General features: G+C 40.4%; 2 protein-coding genes across 2 annotated transcripts in view; one reads left to right on the top strand and one right to left on the bottom strand.

The window, feature by feature from the left end:
- Positions 1-23,581, top strand: part of LOC126786402 (uncharacterized) — a 403,094-nt gene that overhangs the window by 247,716 nt on the left and 131,797 nt on the right. The window lies entirely within an intron of this gene.
- LOC126787081 (uncharacterized) lies at positions 1,469-21,823 on the bottom strand. The gene is made up of 3 exons (XM_050513014.1): positions 20,461-21,823; positions 19,995-20,359; positions 1,469-1,489 (listed from the first exon to the last, which is right to left on the bottom strand). Exons 1-3 carry the CDS (start codon positions 21,821-21,823, stop codon positions 1,469-1,471), a joined length of 1,749 nt encoding a protein of 582 aa, XP_050368971.1.

Raw genomic sequence — 23,581 nt, 5'->3', positions numbered from 1 at the left:
TAAATTAATAGCAGTAATGATTACACTTCTCAATATTGTTGAAATAAGATTCATCAAATTTAGATCAAGATAAAGGTATAATATTAGTGAGAATTCAAATCGCATCTCTAACAATGATACCGTTGAACATCGTACTCTATTATCCTTTGCCACGAGCTCTTGAGAAGATTATGATTCATTTCCTACCTATCACATATATGATAAGAAGTAATGAAAAACATTGAATTTTGTAACTATAATAACAATAACATTTTGTTCGTATCATATATCATGATATCTTGTGCAATTGTTCCATATATATTCTCGTTTTTCAATTATTCGCTTGACATGTCATGTTTTACCGCATGCTCGGGTTTGACTAGGTTTTACCCCCTGCCGGGCTTTGTTTGGCCAGGTTTTACCCTCTACCCATGTGTGTGTTCGTTAAGGTATTTTGTGCAGAAGATGAAAAGAGTACACGTGGTGAATTTAAATGCGAAGCACTTATCTGTTTGCAAGTTGTATTGTCACGAAATGATTAGTGACTTGTCTCGACTTTACTAAGTTGCCCCCTGGCGTAAGCTTTCATTGACCGGCATTGAGCAGTAGGCAACTGAAAATCTTATTCACACTTGACAACAAATTGATCAATTATGAAACAACCATGAGCTAATTTTAACAGATGCATGCTAAAAAATCTCAATTCCTGCATTAAGAGACGCATTTACAGATACACAAAGGCACAGCCATGTATAAGGGCAAGGGATCAGTTACCTCATGCATGCATGGTCAAATTGATATTAATCTGTGACACAACTCAATAAACCAACAGAGCTCAAACATACAATGAGCAACTGCAACACTTTAAAGCTGCATTATCTTTCAGTAACTAAAATATATATTTAGAATCTGTACAAGAGTTGTGATTCTATTATGCAATTAACTATATGAGGTTTGATTGAAATCCTCCCCCTTATTGTTCAGGAACGATCAATAACACAAGTACATGTATGCAATGGTACCAATATGTTGTATGCAATGCTGCATGTATTCGGACGTTAGATATATTGTGATGCAATTCGTAACTTGCATCTGAAATAAAGTAATGATCACTTATCTATTTGTAAGTTGTGTTGTCACGAAATGTTAAGTGCACATGTCTTACCGACCTTGATTTCGGGTTCTACGTACGTTGTGCCCCCGGTCCTGAGCTTCATAGCGTTATTGCTAACGGTGTAGCTAGCAATTGAAAAACCAAAAGCACAACACTACGATATACATTTTGTTAGCACTCAATATCAATAGGTTTATATAATTTAGCACTACATGATCAATCAATATTTGGAAAAATCGAAATTAAGCACATGTATCCAATCATTAATTCAGCATAATCATATGTCAAGAACAGAAGCCATATTTCGTGAGTTCAAACAGTAAAACCCATGCAAAACAAAAACAATCCAAGGCTCACTCGAAACCAGTCAATAGCTTAAAACCCCTCCGGCCACAGCTGCAATATCACAATTACTCACACAGAGTCACATTAGAAACAAAAATGAACATATAGCTAAATCATTTACAGGCAAACTGCATTCATGCATGTCCTTAACCCAATTAATCACATAGGCAACAACTTAGAGCTAGCTAGAAAGTAATTAAGAACAACAACGATAGCTAGTGATTCCACACGTACTCATTAAGAAACCGCAGCAGATACCAAAATTGTATCATAAATGTGAGTTGATTATAAGGGGTTTGGTTAACACTACGTGTAGGCACTTGGCTAGGCTCATGGAACTACTACATGACACACAATAATCTCACCAGAAAACTAATCACTGAAAACGTTTATACAGTCATTTTAATCATGCAAATATAACACACAAAATGCTTGAAACACATAGGAACACGTACAAGCATTGACCTAGTTATGCATTGACTCAAATAACCATCTAGCACAAATCATGGAAGCCAATCTGCACTAAGTAACTAGCTTCTAAAATCTAGAATGCATGAAAGTGACCAGGCCATAGTCATGTACACGAAATAGTGTATCAAATAGCCAACACCGAAAATTATTGAGATGCCGTATTTGAGCATGAATGACAAAACGAGTGCAAATTTTACAAAAAGACAAACCGATATGAATAATCTTCACGCACTTAATCTTTCAGAGCCCTAGCTTGCACTTGTTCATTCTCATGTACGCTTTCCTTTGCATACCAACTCAAAAGCATCAGAATATTCAATGTACGTAGATTTAATGACCAACATTTACACGCATATATAAATAATCAACGTATAAATATTGTTACCTTCGATCTATATTTATACTAAAAAGGGATTAACTGTTACAAAGGCTTTTATATATGTGTATGTCTGTAATGGGACGCGCGAGCGTCACACAATTAACCTTATAAAATGTCATCGTTAGTATAGAATAAGCAGAGATCGTTCAGTCTGGGGAATTGAAGGGAACTCTAAACTTTAGTGTTAACAAATAATGAGGGGTTTGAGATTGATTATTAACTACTAAAATAAACCCTAAATTACTATTTACATGATCGACTTCTCTTTACCAAACTAAACCAAATTCACCAATGCACCACATAATTACAAGTTCGGTTCTATCATGCATTCTAATTCATCTGATTACATACTTTTAGACACCAATACAATTAGAGTCTTAGGAGAACATCTAAATATGCAAGATTTCTATTGACGTTTAGGTTGACTTAGGGCTTCACCTAAATTGCATGCAATTAAGTTTAACAACACTTAGGGTAGAAATCAAACAAGATTACATTTAAGCACTAAATCTTTATTGGAGACATGCTTCACGGTGGCGTCACTCACCATGAGGTACATGTAAATTTCCAGAATTTCCCACTTTAATTAACACAAACTGAATCTACTTAGGGCATGATTTGATTTGTATCAATATGGATGATGAAGATAGCACTCAAATATAATCTTATGGACTACATTGAAGCACTAAATTCGTATGTACATATCTGAAAATTATCTAAGAGCAAGTAAAAGATGAGTAGAACACAACAATAGAAATACAAACTTCAATAATTATAAGAACATAGATTCGGTATAGTCTCAAAAACATATCAAATACAATCTGAAAATTCTAAAACTAACACAAAACCAATTCTTCCACATAAACAACAACTTACAATCTTCATAGAAAAAGAATTGTAGATTAACACAAATAAACGAAGTCACGGAGATGAATTGCGAGAATCACACGTTGTAGGAACCTTAGAGGTACGGCTGCAATAGGTGAAACTCGATGTAGATGATGATGGTTTTGGGGTGGACGGCTTGGCTGATTTGTGAGGGAAGTTTATGGTGGTGTTTTGGTAGAGCTTTGGTAGAGTTTTGGCTCTTGAATGCTAAGGAGAAGTGATGATTTTTCTTTGTGAATGATATGCTATTTATAGAAGAGTTTTGGCTCCTTAAATATTATAGCTTGGACTTTTTCTCCTCAATTTCTTTCACTTATTTTTGTCATTGGTGGGTGCAATCTCCTTTGATAAATTCCTTCTTTTTTTTTCTCCTTTTTAGCTGTCTCATTCTTTCTCTCTTGCATTATCTATTTTTATTCTCTTCCCTTTTCTTTCTCTCCTTTTGTTTCAGTGATGATATTCCTATTCTAAAAAGGACTCCTAATATAAGTAGGACTTTCCTAAATAGTACGTTTCATATTCTAAAAAGGACTCATAATATAAATAGGATTCTCAATTTATCACAAATGTTATAGAAATGCCGATTCATGAAGACTCATAATTTAACTAGGTTTCCTAATTACACAAGGAATCCTACTCTAAATAGGACTCTCGACAATTTCTGTGTTTTTCAATCTATTTTAGCACCAAAATACAACCAACGCCACCATAGACTCCTAACTCGACTAAATAACTCAATACTACAACAAAAAGAGCTAAGTAAAGTACAACTAGAGGTAAAAATATGTTAAGAACGTCGCACAAAGTGCTCCTATCAGTCTGCAGAGATCCCAAGACCCAAGTACGTCTGTCGTCGGCCATGACCCCATCACGTCGTCTTTGAACCAATGACTAAAATTTCTATAATTTTCTAGATATTTCAACGGAAGTTTCAATTTTTCGGCATATGGATATATTTGTGTGATATGAGCACTTTGCGTGACTTTGTTAACATGTTTTTATCTCAATTTGTACTTGCTTAGCACTTATTATTATACTATTGAGTCATTGAGTCGTAGTAAGAGTCTTGGGCAGTATTAGATGCATTTTTTGTGCTTACATGAGTTAAAAACACAGAATTAGTCTAGAGTCCTAGTTTGAGTAGGAATCCTTGTAGGACTAGGAAACCTAGTTGGATTAGCAGTCTTCATCTTTCTATGTTTTGGTCGCATTGACGATATTTTGAGAGTCCATCTTGCACTAGGAATCCTTGTTAGGTTTCGAAACTAATTATCTCTTACTTATGATTTTAATTTTCTTATTTTCAGATTGGATTAAGAGATAATACTAAAGGAAAACGAGGAGAAGTCATGCACATGGAGTCCTATCATCAACAAGTCATGCAACAATTACATATAAGAGATAAAAAAAAGTGGAGAGAATTAAAAGATGGAATCCTTGCCATGGGAAGAAGAAAAGAAGCAGGAAGAAATAAATGTGAAGATTAATTAAGTGAAAACTGAAAAGAAGAGAGATAGAGCCATGCATATGCAACCTAAAAGCTAGAAGATGATCATTAAAGGAATAAAACATGACATGATTTAAGGAATAAAACATTGCATGATTTAAGGAATTGAAGCATGACATTATAATAGGAAGAAAGAGGCAAGTTCAAACCAAGCATACACTCCCTCTTTCCTCTATATATACATGGCTTCACCTCTCAAATAATATCAATTCTTCTTTGCATTCAAGATCCAAAACTCCACTAAAACATTACCTCAAACATCCTTCACCAAAATAACAAGTTGTTCTCCCCCATATACCAATTCCATCTCCACTGAAATCACCATTGAAGACACACCTCCAAGGTTCTTACAACGTGTGATTCTCGCAACTCATCTCCATGAGTTTGTTCGTTTTTGATTTTCTACAATACTTAGTCTAAGAAGATTGTAGTATGATGTTTGTGTGAGATTATTATTTTGTATTAAGAATCGAAATTTTCAGATTGTTTTATTGGATTTTTGGATCTTTGCCAAATTGATGGTTTCCTATAATTATTGAGTTTGTATTTCTATTGTTGTGTTCTAATCATCTTTCTCATACTCTTAGATAATTTTCAGATATGTGCATATGAATTTAGTGCTTGGATGCAGTCCCTAAGATTTTGTTTGAGTGCTAGATTCATCAACCATATTGACACAAATCGAATCATGCCCTAAGTAGGTTCGGTTTGTGTTGATTAAAAGTGGTAAAAATTCTGGAAATTTGCATGTGACGCCATACATGAAACATGTCTCCAACAAAGATTTGGTTCTTAAATGTAATCTTGTTTAATTTCTACTCTAAGTGTTATTGAATTCGGTTGCATGCAAATTTAGATTAGGCCCTAAGTCAATCTAAATATTAATTGAAATCTTGCATGATTAGATGATCCCTTAAGGCTCTAATTGTATTGGTGTCTAAAAAGTTTGGTCGAATTAGAATGCATGATAGGTTCAAACTTGTAATTATGTAGTGTAATGGTAAATTTAGTTTAAATTTGTTAAAGAGAAGTCGATCATGTAAATAGTAATTTAGGTTTTATTTTAGTAGTTAATAATCAATCTCAAACCCCCCATTATTTTTTAACACTAAAAGTTTAGAGTTTCATTCAATTCCCCCGAAAAAACGATCCCTGCTTATTCTATACTAACGATGACATTTTACAGGGTTTATTATAGACGTTTTAAAAAACCGATATATCACCGTTACATACCAAGCATTTTTCGATGGAAATTTTCAATTTTTCCCGTATAACCGGAAACTTACGAAATTTTCCGATATTTTCATAATATCACCACGTGTTAGAAGAATGGAACCTCTGATCCATCCTTTTGCAAGCACAAAATTATAGTCAACTCTACTACACCAACTTATTGTTATATATGACTCTTTTTTTATATATTGCATTTCATGTCTCCATTTTCACCTTAAATTGAAATAAAACCGAACTAGTTGTTGAGGGGAATCGAACCTCTTTGGTCTAGAAGAAAGCAATGATGGACCTTACCCTTGTGGGGGAAACTCAACATGCCTTATCTACCAGATTTATTCTATAATGAGATGCAATCAAGTAAAAACATATAGACAATCTGATGCACAATCTTTACAAAGCTATGATTATGGTCAAAGTCGAGAAATGTTTGATCAAAACGGGAACTACCAGTACCACAACTTATAGTATTCACTCACGACCCCTATGGTTGACATATAAGTCAGTATATGCAATATTAGAAATGAGAGGTTTAATGACTATTATTCACAATATACTCAAGATTTTACTCAAAGACATGAAGAAGATAATGAAAAATTTGTACCTCATAGATCTTTTATGTGGTTCTAAATCACTCGTGTAATTTTATGTTTAATGTATTATATGTAAATAAGGCGTGATGAGCTAGCCTCCATTTGGATAAATATATATATTTTAAGTAGATTTTTAATAATGTTCGACGATTATTTCACCTCAACTTAATATAACTCACTATAAACTAATAGTTATATAATAATTTCTTATAACATATAGTAGATAATTAATCAAATAAACATTTCTCAAAGTTTCATTCAAACTTTCCATGTTTTTCTATAAATTTCCATTAATTTACTTAACTATTTTTTAAAATTGAAATTTCCCCAAAATTTTCATCGAAATTTCCAATTTTCGGATTTCGATATTTCCCTTCTCGACGAAATTTTATTCCTTGCTTTGAACGCATGTGAATTCTTACTTGCTGCATCAGCATCCCGCTTGCATCTAAGAGCCATATGAAACCCTAAATTTATAAATATTACAATCAGCCATATGTATAATCAATTTGCAAACACAAATGGGTGTAAAATTATCGAGCGATGTATAAGAGCAAGGAGATTGATGCCCCCATTCTAGCTTTGATAATGCGTCCATGATTGGTTTTACATTCCTCTTCAATTCCCTTTGTTCGGCAAGCGCGCAATGTAATTGAGGTAGGATTAGCGTCGTTCATCGATCGGTACATTGACCGCGTCCCCACCCCTTCTTGATGACTGCGTTAGGGTTTTGTTTTCTGCATCGTTCATATATATTCACAAGTAGTTGTAATCAAACATGTTGTTAGGTCAAATAATAATCAACAAACAAGAAGCGGAAAATAAAATTTCGACTGATGAGCCATTGAGGAATTTCTCTCAACTCCGCTTTGATGGCTGCTCCTATGGCTCGTCGACAATTTCGAGGCTTCTTGCTTATTTTCCACAGACAACGCCAACTGTTGGAGCATAAAAATTCCGGGAGAGAGATCATCCAACAAAAATCCATCTCCTTTGATCTTCGAGAAGCCCTAGACGCAAACCATCATGATAGATTTTAGGGGAGAGGTACCATTACGATGATCTCGTTCTTCCTTCGGTCATTCCTCATCATCATCATCCGATACTTCATTCAATGATTCCATCCTTATGTATCTCTAAGTTTGCAAATATGTAGACATTACTTCCTTGACCCTCAATTCATGTTATAGTGGGAGGTTTAAGCCCTAGTGGGGAGGAGAAGTTATATCACGTCCTCCCACAACCTGATCATGTTTAGTGGCTTTTACTTTGTCAATTATCAAATTACATTGAACTTTAACCATTGGATCCGATCAAACAAGTAAGAGGCCCAAAGCTGAAAATTTATCCCCCCACATTCAGTATAAGTTAAAGCTCATAACGTACCGAACTTCTGTCTTAATAATACTTGATTTTATGTGCTCCCTAATTTTGGTCTAAATTTCCCAGTTTTTTTAGGACGAAGATAAATGTGACGGACTCGAAAGAGATGGTGGGTGCAATTGTTTGTGGAGGTTGTTAATTGTGAGTTTATGATAGAGAGTAGGGTTTGGGATGATGTGAAGTTGTAATCATAGATCTTTGATAACGAAATGTTAGTGTTGGGTGGGAGAATGAGATTGGCCGATTGGGTGGATATTAAGGACCCGGATCCTCTCCTGATCTACTCTTTCCTGACCTTTTTCCCTGACTTATTCGTCCGAAGCATCCACGTTTTTAATACACACATCTGATGGCTGTAATTAGACCAAAGCCTAGTCATGGCATTATCTTCTTGTGATCAGACCAAAGCCTCGTACTAGGCCTCATCATGGGCAGGCCAGGTCAAGCACTACCCTAAATTTTAGGGCTTAAGGTAAGGTCGGACCGGGCTTTGACTAAATCAACAAGGAATAAGACCGGGCCGGGGCGGGTCGGATTGGATTAGGGCTCCGATTTTCAAACCCTTACCCGTTCTAAAGGCCCATTTATGTAGGGCTAAAAAGGAAGGTCGGGCCGACCCTCCAAATAAGGCTAAATATAGCTAAATATGGTCAAAAAAGGCCGAATATGGTCTTTTTTATTTAACAAAAATAAAAATATTATGTTTAATTTTTTCTCAAAATTTATTTATGTGATTGCAAGTATAAGACATGCCTCTTTTTACAAGTATATGATCATATTATAAATACATCTATATAACTTTAAATCTAAGTGATTATATATTACTATCTTATATCTGTTTGAGGATGAAAATACTTGTATATTATTGAATGATATGGGGGCCTATATATAGGCATTTACAACACCACAATCCCGTAGGATTCGGAGTCCTAATCTACTACGGAGATGCTAATCTATCTCCTAACAGGAAACCTATTAGGCTAAGACACACACAAGGGTAGAATAGTAATTCTCCCGGAACACTCCCCCTTGTGTCGCATGCCTAGGTTGCATGGTGCACACATCGTTGCCTCGGTAAAAACCTTGTCAAGCAAAACAAAAACCTCTTGGGTAAAACAAAAGCTTGATCGAAGGGAAAAAGAGCACAACGCACCAACTACTTAAGGATCTTAACATGTGATGTAGACTCCCCCTGAAGTCTACCAAACTCTAGTGTTCCGATAAACGACGCATGCCAATGCTCTTCACATGTTTCACAAAAGTAGATTTAGGCAAAGACTTGGTGAACAAATCCGCAACATTGGATTCTGAACTCACTTGATTGATCTGAACATTCAAGAACTTCTGTTGTTGAACGTTGTAGAAGAACTTAGGCGAAATATGCTTGGTGTTGTCTCCCTTGATGAAACCTAACTTCGTCTGCTCTCTGCAAGCAGCATTATCTTCATAAATGCACGTAGGTTGATCAGTTGTAGAGACTAATCCACAAGAATCACGAATATGGCGAACAAGTGATCGTAGCCAAACACATTCTTTCACTGCTTCATGGAGAGCGATGATCTCCGCGTGATTCGAAGAAGTAGCAACAAGAGATTGCTTTGTGGATCTCCAAGATATCGCCGTATTCCCAATGGTAAACACATAACCGGTTTGAGAACGAGCCTTGTGAGGGTCAGAGAGGTACCCTGCGTCGGCATAACCAACTAACAAGTTGTTTGGAGTCTTTGCATCGGGGGAAAGAGCTGCACGGGACCGGTGGTTGCTCTCGGCACCGCGCACGGTCTCCACGCCATGGCGGCCGGCGGCGTCGCTGCGGCGTACGGCGGCAAGGCCGGGGTCGGTGACGGCGGTGGTGTGGGGAGATACCGTGGCGGTGTTCTCTCTGCAATAGGGGTAGAACAATCCCATGTCAAGGGAACCTTTCAAGTATCGAAACAAATGCTTGATTCCATTCCAATGACGTAGCGTAGGTGCGGAGCTAAATCTAGCCAATAAGTTCACTGCGAAAGATATGTCCGGTCTAGTGCATTGAGCAAGATACAATAGTGCCCCAATCGCACTAAGGTATGGAACTTCAAGACCAAGAACGTCTTCATCATCCTATTTAGGACGGAAGGGATCCTTCTTGATATCTAGACTTCGGACGACCATGGGAGTAGACAATGGACTGCATAGATCCATATTGAAACGTCGAAGCATCTTCTGCGTGTAATTTGACTGATGCACTAAGATGCCGTCGGCCCTATGCACAAGCTCAAGGCCGAGACAGAATTTCGTCCTCCCTAGGTCTTTCATCTCAAATTCCGACTTCAGATAAGACACGGTCTCTTCAATCTCATCAAGAGTGCCGATTATGTTCATGTCATCAACGTAGACCGCAACGATGACGAATCCGGAATTTGTCTTTCGTATGAACACGCATGGGCATAGTTCATCATTCTTGTAACCCCTTCTCACCAAGTATTGATGCAGCCGATTGTACCACATTCTTCCGGATTGCTTTAACCCGTACAACGAACGACGTAATCTGACTGCATGAGCACTCCGTGGTCTGGAGGCACTTGATGGAGGTAAAGGTAGTCCCTCAGGAGCTTTCATGTATATCTCTGCGTCAAGATCCCCATAGAGATAAGCTGTGACCACATCCATAAGCTGCATGTTTAGTCTTTCGGACACTACCAGACTAATAAGGTAGCGGAAGGTAATGATGTCCATAACAGGAGAATAAGTCTCTTCATAGTCAATACCAGGTCGTTGTGAGAATCCTTGCGCCACGAGTCTTGCCTTATAACGCACGATTTCGTTCATCTCATTTCGCTTACGAACGAAGACCCATTTATGTCCAACAGGTTTGACATCTCTTGGAGTTAATTCAACCTTTCCGAAGACTTCTCGCTTCGCTAATGAGTCAAGTTCTGCCTGGATTGCTTCCTTCCACTTCGGCCAATCTGCTCTGCGTTCGCATTCAGCTACAGAGCGAGGTTCAACGTCGTCTTCAGATATGATCTCAAGTGCGACGGAATAAGCGAAAATGTCATCAATGCATGTGGTGGCTCGGTTTCGGACCGACTGCTCACTTGTGTAGTTCACTGAGATTTCGTTGTTCTCTGGCATCAAACAAGGTTCTATAGCGTCCCACGGAAACACTTGAGTTGATTCATGGACATAGCTGTAATCAGAGACAACTTCATACGATGGTGATTCATCGTTGATGACGCGCTGTGCCTTAGTCATTCGCTTCTTTCTAGGTTTTGAATCCCTAGAGTTTATCGGTCTTCCCCTTTTTCTTTGAGGAGCCGAGGCCGAAGCTGCTCCATGCTGGGCCATCTCAGCATCGTCGCCACAAGGGGCGCCGGCAACACCACGGCGTACGGTGGTGCCGCCGTCGGCCTCCGTCCCACTGTCAGGGGCGGTGCCAACGTTGCTAGGTCCAGGAGCTTGTCTTCCACGCCCGTATTTCGGGACATCCAACCGTGCCGGTACGTTCGCAGCGGGTATGTTTGATCTCGTCACTTTAGCAATATCTACAAAGCCGTCGGGCATCGAATCCGCGACTTTCTGGAGGTCGATAATGCGTTGCACTTCTAACTCACTTTGAGCAGTGCGGGGATCATAATGAGACATAGTGGGGACACACCACGTCAATTCCTGACGTTCATTTGGAATGATAACATTCCCATCTCCCCCTAACGACGGGAAGCATGTCTCATCAAAGTGACAATCTGCAAATCTTGCAATAAAGAGATCTCCGGTGGTTGGTTCTAAGTAGCGGACAATCGTTGGGGAATTGTAGCCAACATAGATACCTAATCGTCTCTGAGGACCCATCTTAGTACGCAACGGAGGCGTAATAGGCACATAAACGGCGCAACCAAAGATGCGTAAGTGTGAAATATTGGGTTCGTAACCAGTTACCATCTGGTACGCACTAAACGCTTGGTTAGCCGCGGGTCGGAAACGAATAAGTGTCACTGCATGCAACACTGCATATCCCCACGCAGAGACCGGCAGGTTAGTACCCATAACCATTGCCCGAGCAACAAGCTGAATACGCTTGATGGTAGCCTCTACTAGACCGTTCTGTGAATGAACATGAGGAACGGGATGTTCAACTTCGATCCCAATAGACATGCAGTAATCATCAAAAGTTTTGGAGGTGAATTCTCCAGCATTATCCAAACGAATGGATTTGATAGTATAATCGGGGTGGTGAGCCCGAAGTTTGATGATCTCAGCTAATAACTTAGCAAATGCAGCATTCCTTGTGGATAGCAATGCGACGTGTGACCAACGCGTCGATGCATCAACCAATACCATAAAATATCGAAAAGGTCCGCATTCTGGTTGAATAGGTCCACAAATGTCACCTTGGATACGTTGTAAGAATGGAATGTTCTCGGTTGAAGTCTTAGCAAAAGGACTTCCTTGAAATTTAGCAAGAGAACAAGCTTTGCAAAACGAGCGATGGGCATCAGAAATTGCCATGGAGGCATGTGAAAGCACGGGAGGCATCACAAGCTCCTGTGAAGGAGGGGATGCCGCCACCGACGGCATGAAAGCCGTGGAGCTGCCGAGTGAGGCATGCTCGGCCTCACCATGCGGTGCATGGGTCGGCACGGCCTCACCGTGCGGAGCACGGGTGAGGTGATCCTCCAATCGCTTCCGGGACTTGAAAAATGGATGACCATGTGAATTCTTAAGAATTCTAATCATCATATCACGTCCAGGGTGCCCGAGACGGGCATGCCAAAGCATATAAGAGTCCGAATCACAAAAGTTGCGTTCAACCGCATATGATTCAAAGATCCGAATGGAAGTAAGATACAAACCATTCCCAAGACTCTTCATCTTCTCTAAGATGCGGCGATGGCCTGCTTTCTCAGAGGTAATGCAAAGATATTCCTCTCCATTCTCAACATAAGTATCGAGGTGAAAACCATTGGCACGTATGTCCTTAAAACTTAGCAAGGTGCGGGGAGACTTCGGCGCATAAAGAGCGTCTACGACGTTAAGAGTCGTACCATTAGGCAACATGAAAGAAGCAGTGCCTCTTCCTTGAATGATGGATTTCGAGCCAATCATTGTAGTCATCGAAGAAGTCGAAAACACTAGATCCGTGAACAACTGCCTGTGCCGTAGGACAGTGTGGGTGGTTCCGCAATCAGCTAGACATTCGATTTCACCGCGGGACATCTACAAAATGACAATTACGAGAGTCAGCGACACGGGAACAATTCTATACAATACGCCGTAGGATATTGTAAGAAAGGGAATCGGAACGAAGGTCGATCCCATCGAATGTATCACATGGCAATAGTACTACATTCTTCAACTAAAGAGTTGGAAATCATGGTATTGAAGCAGTGAAATACCAAACAGTAAACGAGGGTGGTATAAACCATCCAAAAATGGTGTGGAAGCACACACAAAGAGTACCGGTGAGTGCATATAACGGACTTGGAGAAAACCGGAAAAACAAACCGGAAAACCATGTCAAAAGAACTCTAAACCGGGTGAATTTTGGACGAGGAAAACGTGGCAGCAGGGGCTGCTGCAATATGCTGGAAGAATCACGAGAAAACGACGAAAAAATCGTCGAAAAACTCGGTGGAAAACCGGCGGCACCTATTGCCGGAAAAACCGGCCGGCGGCTGTCGAAACTGGCCGGTATGGAGGCCGGGACTTCAGGTCCGACAGGGGACGCCGGCAGGAGCCGAGTGGCGGTGCCGGAAACGCCGGGAAATGGCCGGACGACGGCGAATACGCCGGCAAAACGTGCCGGAAACGCCGGAATAGTAACCGGGGCCGGCCAAGGCAAAACGACGTCGTTTTTCGACGTTCCGAGGTTCGTTTTCCGAATTTTAAGTTCCAAATTCACAATGTAGTGCTATTGGGGTCTCATGTGACCCAAAAGCGTCCAATTTAAAAACCACGTGAGTTGCAGACGTTGATCATCATGCTAAGTGTCGGGTAAATAAAATTCTCAAAGAGATCGTCTTGTAAGCAAGAATTGAGAAATTTTATTGAATGCCAATCTTTAATACATCAACATGAACTTCTAATTCCAAAATCAAAAGACTATTACAAAGTCAATGAAAATAACAATGGCGGTCGGCCATAACAATACTTGAATCATAAAGCTAAAGAAGCTAAAACGACTAATCAAAGTCGGGAGTATCCATGGTAGCAACCGGAGGCCTAGCTTTAGAAGCAAGGGGCTCGGGTTTCATGGAGATATGGTGAGTCTCGATCTCATGGTCCTCATCCACATGATTCGATTCGGGTTGTAGAAACTTCTTGTAGGCGGAGTAAGCCTTGATCATCTCTTTGCTAGCGCGACAATCGCGATTAAAGTGCTTAAAGGAGCCACATTTGAAGCATGGAGACATGCCATTACCGGAAGTGGAGGCATTAGGAGGTGCACGGCCTCCTTGGAGTGTGGGACGGGGACGGCCTCCCCCTGAGGGTGCGGCGCCGCCACCATCACGGGTCCATGTATTGGACCGAGGCCGAGATCGGCCTTGTTGCCTCCCACCACGAGAGTTGTTATTTTGGTGCTGATATGGAGCGTTCCTTGATTGATTCTTTTGCTTAGGAGCTTTCCCATAGTTAGCCTGTGGCGTAGAAATTCTTTTAGTGCCAACAGGTCTATTGTTGTTGTTGAGGAGAATCTCAGAATGTCTCTCCTTCTTAGCTAAGAGTGCCATTAGGTCGGCAAAAGACCGGATCTTCCCTTCTTCTACATGAGTGCGGTATGTATGAGCTTGAACCTCATAGTTGATTGGAAACGTGTCCAATGTCTTATTGAGAAGATCTAGGTCGGTCTTGATGACATCAACAGTGCCAAGATCGGATTGCAAGCATAGCATATCCTGATTGAAATCATCCACTCTCTTATAGTCCAATAGACGGATATTATCCCATCTAACGGTCAATTCAGGGAGAAGCTTATCATGAACGTTGTTGTACCGCAAGCGTAGTTTGTCCCATAATTCTTTAGGATCTTTTACGTTCAAGTATTGCCTCTTGAGAGTTGCATGGATGTGACGTCTCATAAAGATGAGAGTCTGAGTCTTAGCCATAGGTGGGAAATCAGCAGGAGGGTCGGCAAACATACCTTCAATCCCTCGGCTCTCGAAAGCGAGTTCCATGTCGGAAACCCAGCGGTGGTATTCCTTTCCTTCTAGATCAAGAAGGCCAAATTCCGGTCGAGATGGCGATGACATCTACAAACACGAATACGAAATCGATTAGATTCAAGTATAATAGGTGACGTATATGGTCACAAGAAAAATCGATGCAAGCGGCGATACTCATGATCGCACCCAAAACAGCGGTGCACTCAGGCGACCACACGAAAATCGATTAACTTCCCTTTCAACACAATCGTGACTCCCCCAGGACCGTCACACAGAAAACATCGACCAAGAGGGGAAACCCATCCCTCTATAGTCTCATCGGCGTTATAAGAAAGGCCGAAATTAAGACAAGAAGAAGGCTAATAGCGCCCGATATAATATATCTATACGTTCAAAAGCGGGAACGTTTATAAAAATTTACCTTGGGAGGTTTGTAGTATACAGGAGTAGCTTCTCTTGAGCGAAGTCCTTGCCTGTGATTTTCACGTCTCTTGCGTGAATATGCGGGAGGAGCAATTTTGAATGCTTTGAGGCGAGCAGCAGGTGCGGCGAGCGGCGAGCGGCGAGCAGCGAGTGCGGCGAGCAACGACCAGCGAGCGGCGAGTGCGGCGAGTGGCGAGCGGCGAATACGGGAGTAGCTTCTCTTGAGCGAAGTCCTTGCTTGTGATTTTCACGTCTCTTGCGTGAATATGCGGGATGAGCAATTTTGAATGCTTTGAGACGAGCAGCAGGTGCGGCGAGCGGCGAGCAGCGAGTGCGGCGAGCAACGAGCAGCGAGCGGCGAGTGCGGCGAGCGGCGAGCGGCGAATGCGGCGAACGGCGAGCGGCGAATGCGGCGAACAGCGAGCGGCGAATGCGGCGAACGGCGAACGGCGAGCGGCGAATGCGGCGAACAGCGAGCGGCGAATGCGGCGAGCGGCGAGCAGCAGGGGCTGCAGGGCTGCGGAGCTGCAGGGCTGCGGGGCTTGCGAGGGGCAGGGGCTGCGAGGGCAGGCAGGGGCTGCGGCGGCAGGGGGGCTGCGGCGGCGGTAGGAGGTAGCGGCGGGCAGGAGCGACGGAGGGAAGAAGAGAAAAAAAAATTTCGGAAGGCTCTAAAAGATTCAGGGTTTTTAGGGCTTCGTGCTGATAACGTGTTTGAGGATGAAAATACTTGTATATTATTGAATGATATGGGGGCCTATATATAGGCATTTACAACACCACAATCCCGTAGGATTCGGAGTCCTAATCTACTACGGAGATGTTAATCTATCTCCTAACAGGAAACCTATTAGGCTAAGACACACACAAGGGTAGAATAGTAATTCTCCCGGAACAATATCGAATTACTCAAAAATCATTGTTATTTTTCACAACATATAGAAATATAAAACATAACGTTTACAAAATCAATTGCTAAAAAAGGTGATATGTATTGTATATAAAATATTAAAAAAACATATTTAAAAATAGAAAAAAGTAAATTATTATTAGGACCTAAACAGACTAAATATGACAGGCTTCTAGGGCCGGGCCAGGTTTGATATGCTAAACCCTTGCCCTATCCTATTCGGAAAAGGCTAGGGCCGGCCTGCCCTAATGGAGGGCCGGGCCGAGCTTCGACCCTATCAAGTAGGGCGGGCTCGGGCTCATGGGCCAAATAATGACCCCTACCTCGTTCTAGTGTTCTTGTTTCTGGGCCTCAAGTACAACCAAGAAGAAGAGAGACTCAACAACGGTGGTTGTGAAGAAAACCAAGAATACCCATAAGTCTATTCTTTTGCCTTCTCTCTTCCTAAATTTTAGTTTTTCTTGATTGAATATGGTGCTTGAAGATTGAAATCCCCCCAAAAGGACTGAATAGGACCCGTCTAAGACTGAATAAGGCCGCCTAGGACCGCCTAGAACCACCTAAAACCGCCTAGGACCGCATATGCGGCTGCCTAATTCACAAAACGCCACAGATGACCGCCGAGGCAAAAAGCGCGGCGGTGGGTGACCTCCTAGCGCCTAAGTGCCGCTTAGGCGGCCGCCTAGACCGTTTTTTAGAACACTGGTAATTAGAAAAGAGTCAGGCAAAGATTGAAAATTAGAATAAAGTCACTCATGTGAAATTGCTAAAGTGTTGCCCATTAACTTCGTACAATTTACGAAAAATGCCACTGCTGAAACTAATACCCAGACCCTTCTTAATTTTATCTGATCATCCACTCATCCAAATCTGAATTCCAATCCCGTCATCCAGTACCACCACCGCCCATCGCCGCCGATCTTAAACCTCCCCATCGGCGATTTCCGGCGGCCAAAACCCTCGTGCAATGATGTCGATCTTCCCCGGCAGGCAGAGCTCACCGAGCTCACACCTTCTAAGATGAGCACGGTGTGGACCCCACCGGACGCTACTAGGATGACGGTTCCTCCGATCTACAGCTCGATGGCGCCTGCAACCATCACATCAGGTTTTGATTTCGCCTCGTAATAGAAGAGATGACTTGTTATGCATCTCCACCATGAACATATTCCCTAAAGTCATCTTCTTCGATAGGGTCAAAGACAAGCACAACATCAATGGACATATTCTCTATTCAGTTTATCGGAAATCATCACCGTGGTCTCGATTTTTGTTCTAGACCCTTCGCTTCTCTACCACTTCAAATTCACGATGTCTCCGGTGAGTCATTTACCATGTATGTCGACTGCAACACCGCCGGTGTCGGATACTCCTGGTTGTTGTTGCAGTAGAGCAGAGCCTTCGTTGGGTAGAGGTTCAGATGCGAGAATGGTAGGTCGGCGTGGTCGTTCGAATCGTGCAGGTGGTTGTCGTCCTTGGTTGCTTTGATATCCTTGGGTTCTATCAGTTTTTTTTTTAGTAGTGCGAGTATCAGTTTACCTGTAACATTAGCCGTCACACTACATGTCACATTACCCATCACACTACATGTCACACTAACTATGTGCTGTGACATGTACTGTGATAAGTAGTGTGACAGGTACTGTGATAGATAGTGTGATAGGCAGTGTGATAGCTATTGTGATAAGTAGTGTGACTGACAGTCTGATTGGCGGCTGTACTACAACATAAAGTGTCAATATGTATTAGTTCAAGATCACAAAAGTTTGGTATTTCTAGTCATTTTCTTCATCATCATCATCATCATCATCATCATCTTCTTCTTCTTCTTTTTCTTTTTCTTTTTCTTTTTCTTTTTCTTTTTCTTTTTCTTTTTCTTTTTCTTTTTCTTTTTCTTTTTCTTTTTCTTTTTCTTTTCACAACATAGTCACACAAAAATGGTGTGACAGATAGTGTGATAGGTATTATGACAGGAGTTGTGATAGGTAGTGTGACAGGGTTGTGGTAGGTAGTGTGACAGTGAGTGTGATAGTTAGTGTGACAGAGGTTGTGACAGGTAGTGTGACAGGGGTTGTGACAGATAGTGTGATAGTTGGTGTGATAGGGGTTGTGACAGCGGGTGTGACAGGGGTTGTGACAGATAGTGTGACATGTAGTGTGATAGAGGTTGTGGCAGCGGGTGTGACAGTTAGTGTAAATAGATAGTGTGACAGATTCTGTGACAGTGGGTGTGATAACTGTTGTGATACTAGGTATGACAGTTAGTGTAAGAAGTAGTGTGATAGTGTCTGTGACAGTGGTTGTGACAGTAGGTGTGACATGCCGAGAGAAAATGTGGAAATATGCGAAATTTTGTTAAAATTCAAATGAGATTGGTATAAGTATGCAAAGAATGAAGAGAATAACTAGAATTAGGGAACCTTGAGCTTCGGTTTCGTCGGAATTGCTTGGAGCACCGCCATTGATGGCGGAAACCCTTTGCGATGGTTGTTGCGCATTGTACGATTGGTCGATTTGGAGTGGGTAGTATATCAAATGAAAGAGGGGAGCAAGATCTTTCTAACGGTACCAATTTCGTCAAAATCTATCGCGGAAAGTTATGGCCGAAATTAGAAAAAGAAGGAAAAAAAGAAGAAAACGAGTGAGAAATGGCAAAACAGTCCAGAAAATATTTTTAAAAGTGACATTTTTTTAATTTTGTTAACATTTTTCTAACTTCCACTTAAATTTGATGACTTTTTTGTAATTAATTCATAAGTAATGATATTTTTCTAATATAAGTTGGGAGATTGATATTTTTTTTTATAATTTACCTTTTTTTTAACCAAAGCACGAAATTACACATAAAAACTCATTATATAAGATCACGACGATAAAAACGAGTAAAGAAAACAAGCACATATGAGAAACTAGAAGTGAATTCAAACTTTGTGGTGTGAGGGTAACAGCTCCTTGAAGCTTGTACCTAGTAACATGAGTACCACTCCAAATGAGAGAAAGGTTCGTCGTGCATTTCAAGGAAACACAATAGAATGTAGTCACTGCTCAACACTATGTATTCATAGTTGGAATGCTATTGTTTATGTGAAGCCAACTCCAACGAAGCTAATCGATTTTGGATGCAACATATTTTGCATTGATTCTTTCAATAAACAACTCAATGATCCGATGACTACGCTGAATGCAAATTGGTATTATAATTTGGATGCTAACTGGTATTTTTTAAATCGAGAGACAGAGATTAGATATTTAGTCATATATGAGGTCCAAATATACTTGATATATAGTGTGACCAATGGTCTAAATAACGGTTATCGGCATCGTATCGGTTTTGTAAAATAAGGATATATCGGAGATATATCGAGATATATCGGATTTATCGGATTTGCTAATTTTTAATTAAATTTAATATATTTATAAACATATATTGCAAAATATAGTAAATAAATTTAAGAAATTAAAACTTATACTTTAAAATGTACCATATTAACTACTAAAAACAAGTGCTTGAAAGATAAATTGAGATGATCATGCATCATAAACTTCGTCATCATCAGATTCAAACTCAAACTCATCATCTCCATTATCTTCATCCTCATCTTCCGAGATAAAATCATCTTCATAAAGCTCTCTTACCTCTCGGATTTCACTCAATGGTGGTATCTCACTACCCAATTCGGATACTTCTTTATGTCTTTCCATATCTTCAATGATATTACCTTCAACAAGCCATTCTTGTGCTTCTTTAGCTTCTTTGGCAAGTAGCACCTCTTTTCCTTTATCCTTCCTTCGATTTTTGTTGATGATTTTGGCATTGAATTGAACATATACCAACTTTCTCATCCTTGAAGTATCTAGCATATTCCTCTTCTTTGTGTGTATCCCTTGAAATGTGCTCCAATTTCTCTCACACCCCGATGAACTTGTAGTTAATGAAAGAATCCTTATTGCAATTCTTTGCAATTTTGACACATTAAATCCATAAGTATACCACCATGCAACTACAACAAAATGCAAATAATTTAGGACATACACATTATAGTTCTAATGGTTCAAGTAAAAGTATAAACAACATAACATAAGGTTTAAACAAGATACATACCCGGATCAAAGTCTTTCTTGGCACATCCCGATATGGCCAAAGATTTTCCAAACACACCTTCTTTCATTCTATACTTAGGTATCTCAATGTTCATGATGTCGCTTTGTGTTTGGTCATCATTGGGGTAGAAGTGCTCGGAACAAGTTATACAAGCATGCATGACATCTCCATTCAAACATATACTTTCATCCTTGAAGTAGTAATAAGGGTTCAAGAAGTGAGCCGCCAAATGCAATGGACCATCAAGCCGATCACGAGCTTTTGAATCCATAATTTCTAAGATTGGAGCATAGCTCACCTCTTGGTTGTATACCTCTTTGATCTCATTCCTTGCTTGTTGTAGCTCTCCATATAAGAAACCCATAGATGGTTTTTTATCTCCATCAACAAGGCGAAGCACCTTAACCAAAGGTTCAAATACTTTTAAGCAAAGTTCAACTCCATTCCAAAATGATGTACTCATTATGGTAGCAAATGCCGCTTTTCCTTTTTGAGTCTTGGAATACTTACTATCTTCCCATTCTTTACTTGCAAACAATAGTCTTAGCATATGCTTCTTCTTGTTCAAACTTTGTAAAGTAAGGAAAGAAGTAGCAAACCTTGTAACTCCCGGCCTCACTATATCTTTCTTCTTTGTGCAATTCCTCATCATAGCCAAAGTCTTGTGATGTGAATAAATAAAGACGGTGAATGCTTTGGCTTTCTCAATTACTCCTTGGAATTTAGGTAGACTACCTATTCCTTGAAGCATAAGATTGATGGTATGAGTGGCACATGAAGTCCAAAAAATGTGAGGAATTTCTTCTTTCAATTTCTTGGCCGCCGCCATGTTGTTAGAAGCATTGTCCGTCACCACTTGAATCACATTTTGTGACCCAACTTCTTGAATACATTCTTTAATATAAGTAAAAATGTATTCACCGGTATGTGAGTCATTGGAAGCTTCCTTGGAAGAAAGGAAAGTTGTGCCCATGTTGCAATTCACACACAAATTCATGATACTTCTTCGTTTCCCATCACTCCAAGCATCCGTCATGATTGAGCAACCACTCTTAGTCCACTCATCTTCTTGACTCTTAAGTGCCTTCTTTGTCCTCTCTACTTCCTTTTTCAACAATGGTTCCCTTAATTCATATTGGCTTGGAGGTTTGTAGCCCGGGCCATATTGTCCAACCGCTTCTACAAATCTTCTAAAACTATCATTATCAAGAGCATGGAAAGGAATACCACTCTCATACACCCATCGTGCTAAATATCCATGCACATCCTGTGTTCTTTCCTTAGCAAATGCATCATTGATAACTTGTTGCTTCCTTTTTTTGCCTACATCGGTAGGATGAATAGAAGATGCAAACCTATCCATAGGCCCTCTCATGTCCTTCCTTTTTTTTGCTCCCGTGATTTGAACCACCTCCACCTCCTCCTCATCATCATCATCACCATAATCTTCTTCTTCTTCATCTTCTTGTGATCTCAAGTGAACTTCTTCCCTCACTCCTACATCATGTGCACTCAAAGCACTTTTCTTTTCCTTCCCTACCAAGAGAGCTTTTTTGCACTTGGCTTTGGCTTCATCATGTGCTTTCTTACATGGGGCAACATTACCCTTTATACCGGCTATGTGCTCCTTTAATCGAGTTATTCCACAAGTACTAACTTTTTTGTGACACAACAAGCAAGTAACCACACTCCTCTTAGTACGATCCTCACAAAATCCAAACTCCCAACCAACATCTTCCGAAGCCGGTCTCCATAATTCAGAATTTTCTTGTGAAGGGGTAGTTGTTGTTGGAGTAGAACCGGATGGATTAGAAGCTCTAGAAGAACTAGTACCAACACTTTGAGCCATTACAAGTTCATAAGCTCAAACCTATAAATGTAGTACATTTATACATTATGCAAATGTATTCAACTTTACGTTACGTACAGTTAGATAAGATATCATTATAAGGATAATACATATATAAGATGTACCATTTCTAGACAGTATAATACATAGAATCTTGTTGTGCTGTTCCGCGAATACAGTAACTTTAACCTCAGCCATGGCATTATCATTTAGGCATTTACTGATCATTTCATATCTCTGTTCTTAAATTTGTACCAGGACTATTCTTGAGAGTATTGCTATGGAAGAGTAGGGTCTGGGTTAGGGTCCTTACTCCTTAGGGAGAACCATAAACTGAAATCATAAACAGAATTATACTAGTAGAATAGATGCATTAACATTATTATTGTTTAGCTTCTATTTCACATCTTTCGACTCTAACTTCTTTGTTGGTTCTCAGATCCTCTAAAATCTAAATTCTATCCAATTGATGAGGTAACTGTAACATTTATTTGTTTATACCTCTACAATCAAACCAAAGGCTAGAGATCTTCACCAGTGCTGAACATACAAAACATCGCATACATGTTCAGGTGAACAGGTGAATATCATATGTTTTGGTGATGAGGAACAAACTTAGACTTAGGCACAGGAATGTTTTAATTTTAATAGTAACCTTCATAGAAAAATTGGAAAAAGGGAATACTATGTTTACCGAGCAATCCTGTCTACATTGAAGTGTGAAGGTCTATGAGTTCTCCACTACATAAACACTGATTTGGTCCCATCTTATGTTTAAATAAACACTGATTCACATAACAAATTCAACAGAAACACTAATTCAAACAACCAATCTAGTACGACAGACAATACCTGAAATATCGACGGAGCTAGGCATCTGGACTGGGCGACGACGAGATTGGAATTGGGTGACGGTGCGACGACGCGAGGGGAACTGGGTGACGGTGCGACGACGCAGGGGAATCATGTGACGATGCGACGACGCGGGGGAACTGGGTGAACGTGCGACAGAGCTGGGCGACGGGAGGGGAAATGGTTGAATGGATTGAATCGATCGATTATTGCTCTCCCAGTCTCTCTTCTTCAATTCTTCTCAGATCGAAAGGGGCTGAATGGTTGAATGAAGGTCAGAGACTCAGAACTCAGGTCGAGTGGTCGACTGATATTTGCAAAAACGACCCCAATTTGACAAAACGACGACATTTGAAAAAACGACACAATTTAAAAAAAAAAGTCACCGATATATTGAGTTGACCGATATATTGGAACGAT

This window comes from Argentina anserina, chromosome 3, assembly GCF_933775445.1.
Source record: "Argentina anserina chromosome 3, drPotAnse1.1, whole genome shotgun sequence".
Taxonomy (NCBI): Eukaryota; Viridiplantae; Streptophyta; class Magnoliopsida; order Rosales; family Rosaceae; genus Argentina; species Argentina anserina.
This window is presented reverse-complemented; position numbering and strand designations above follow the sequence as displayed.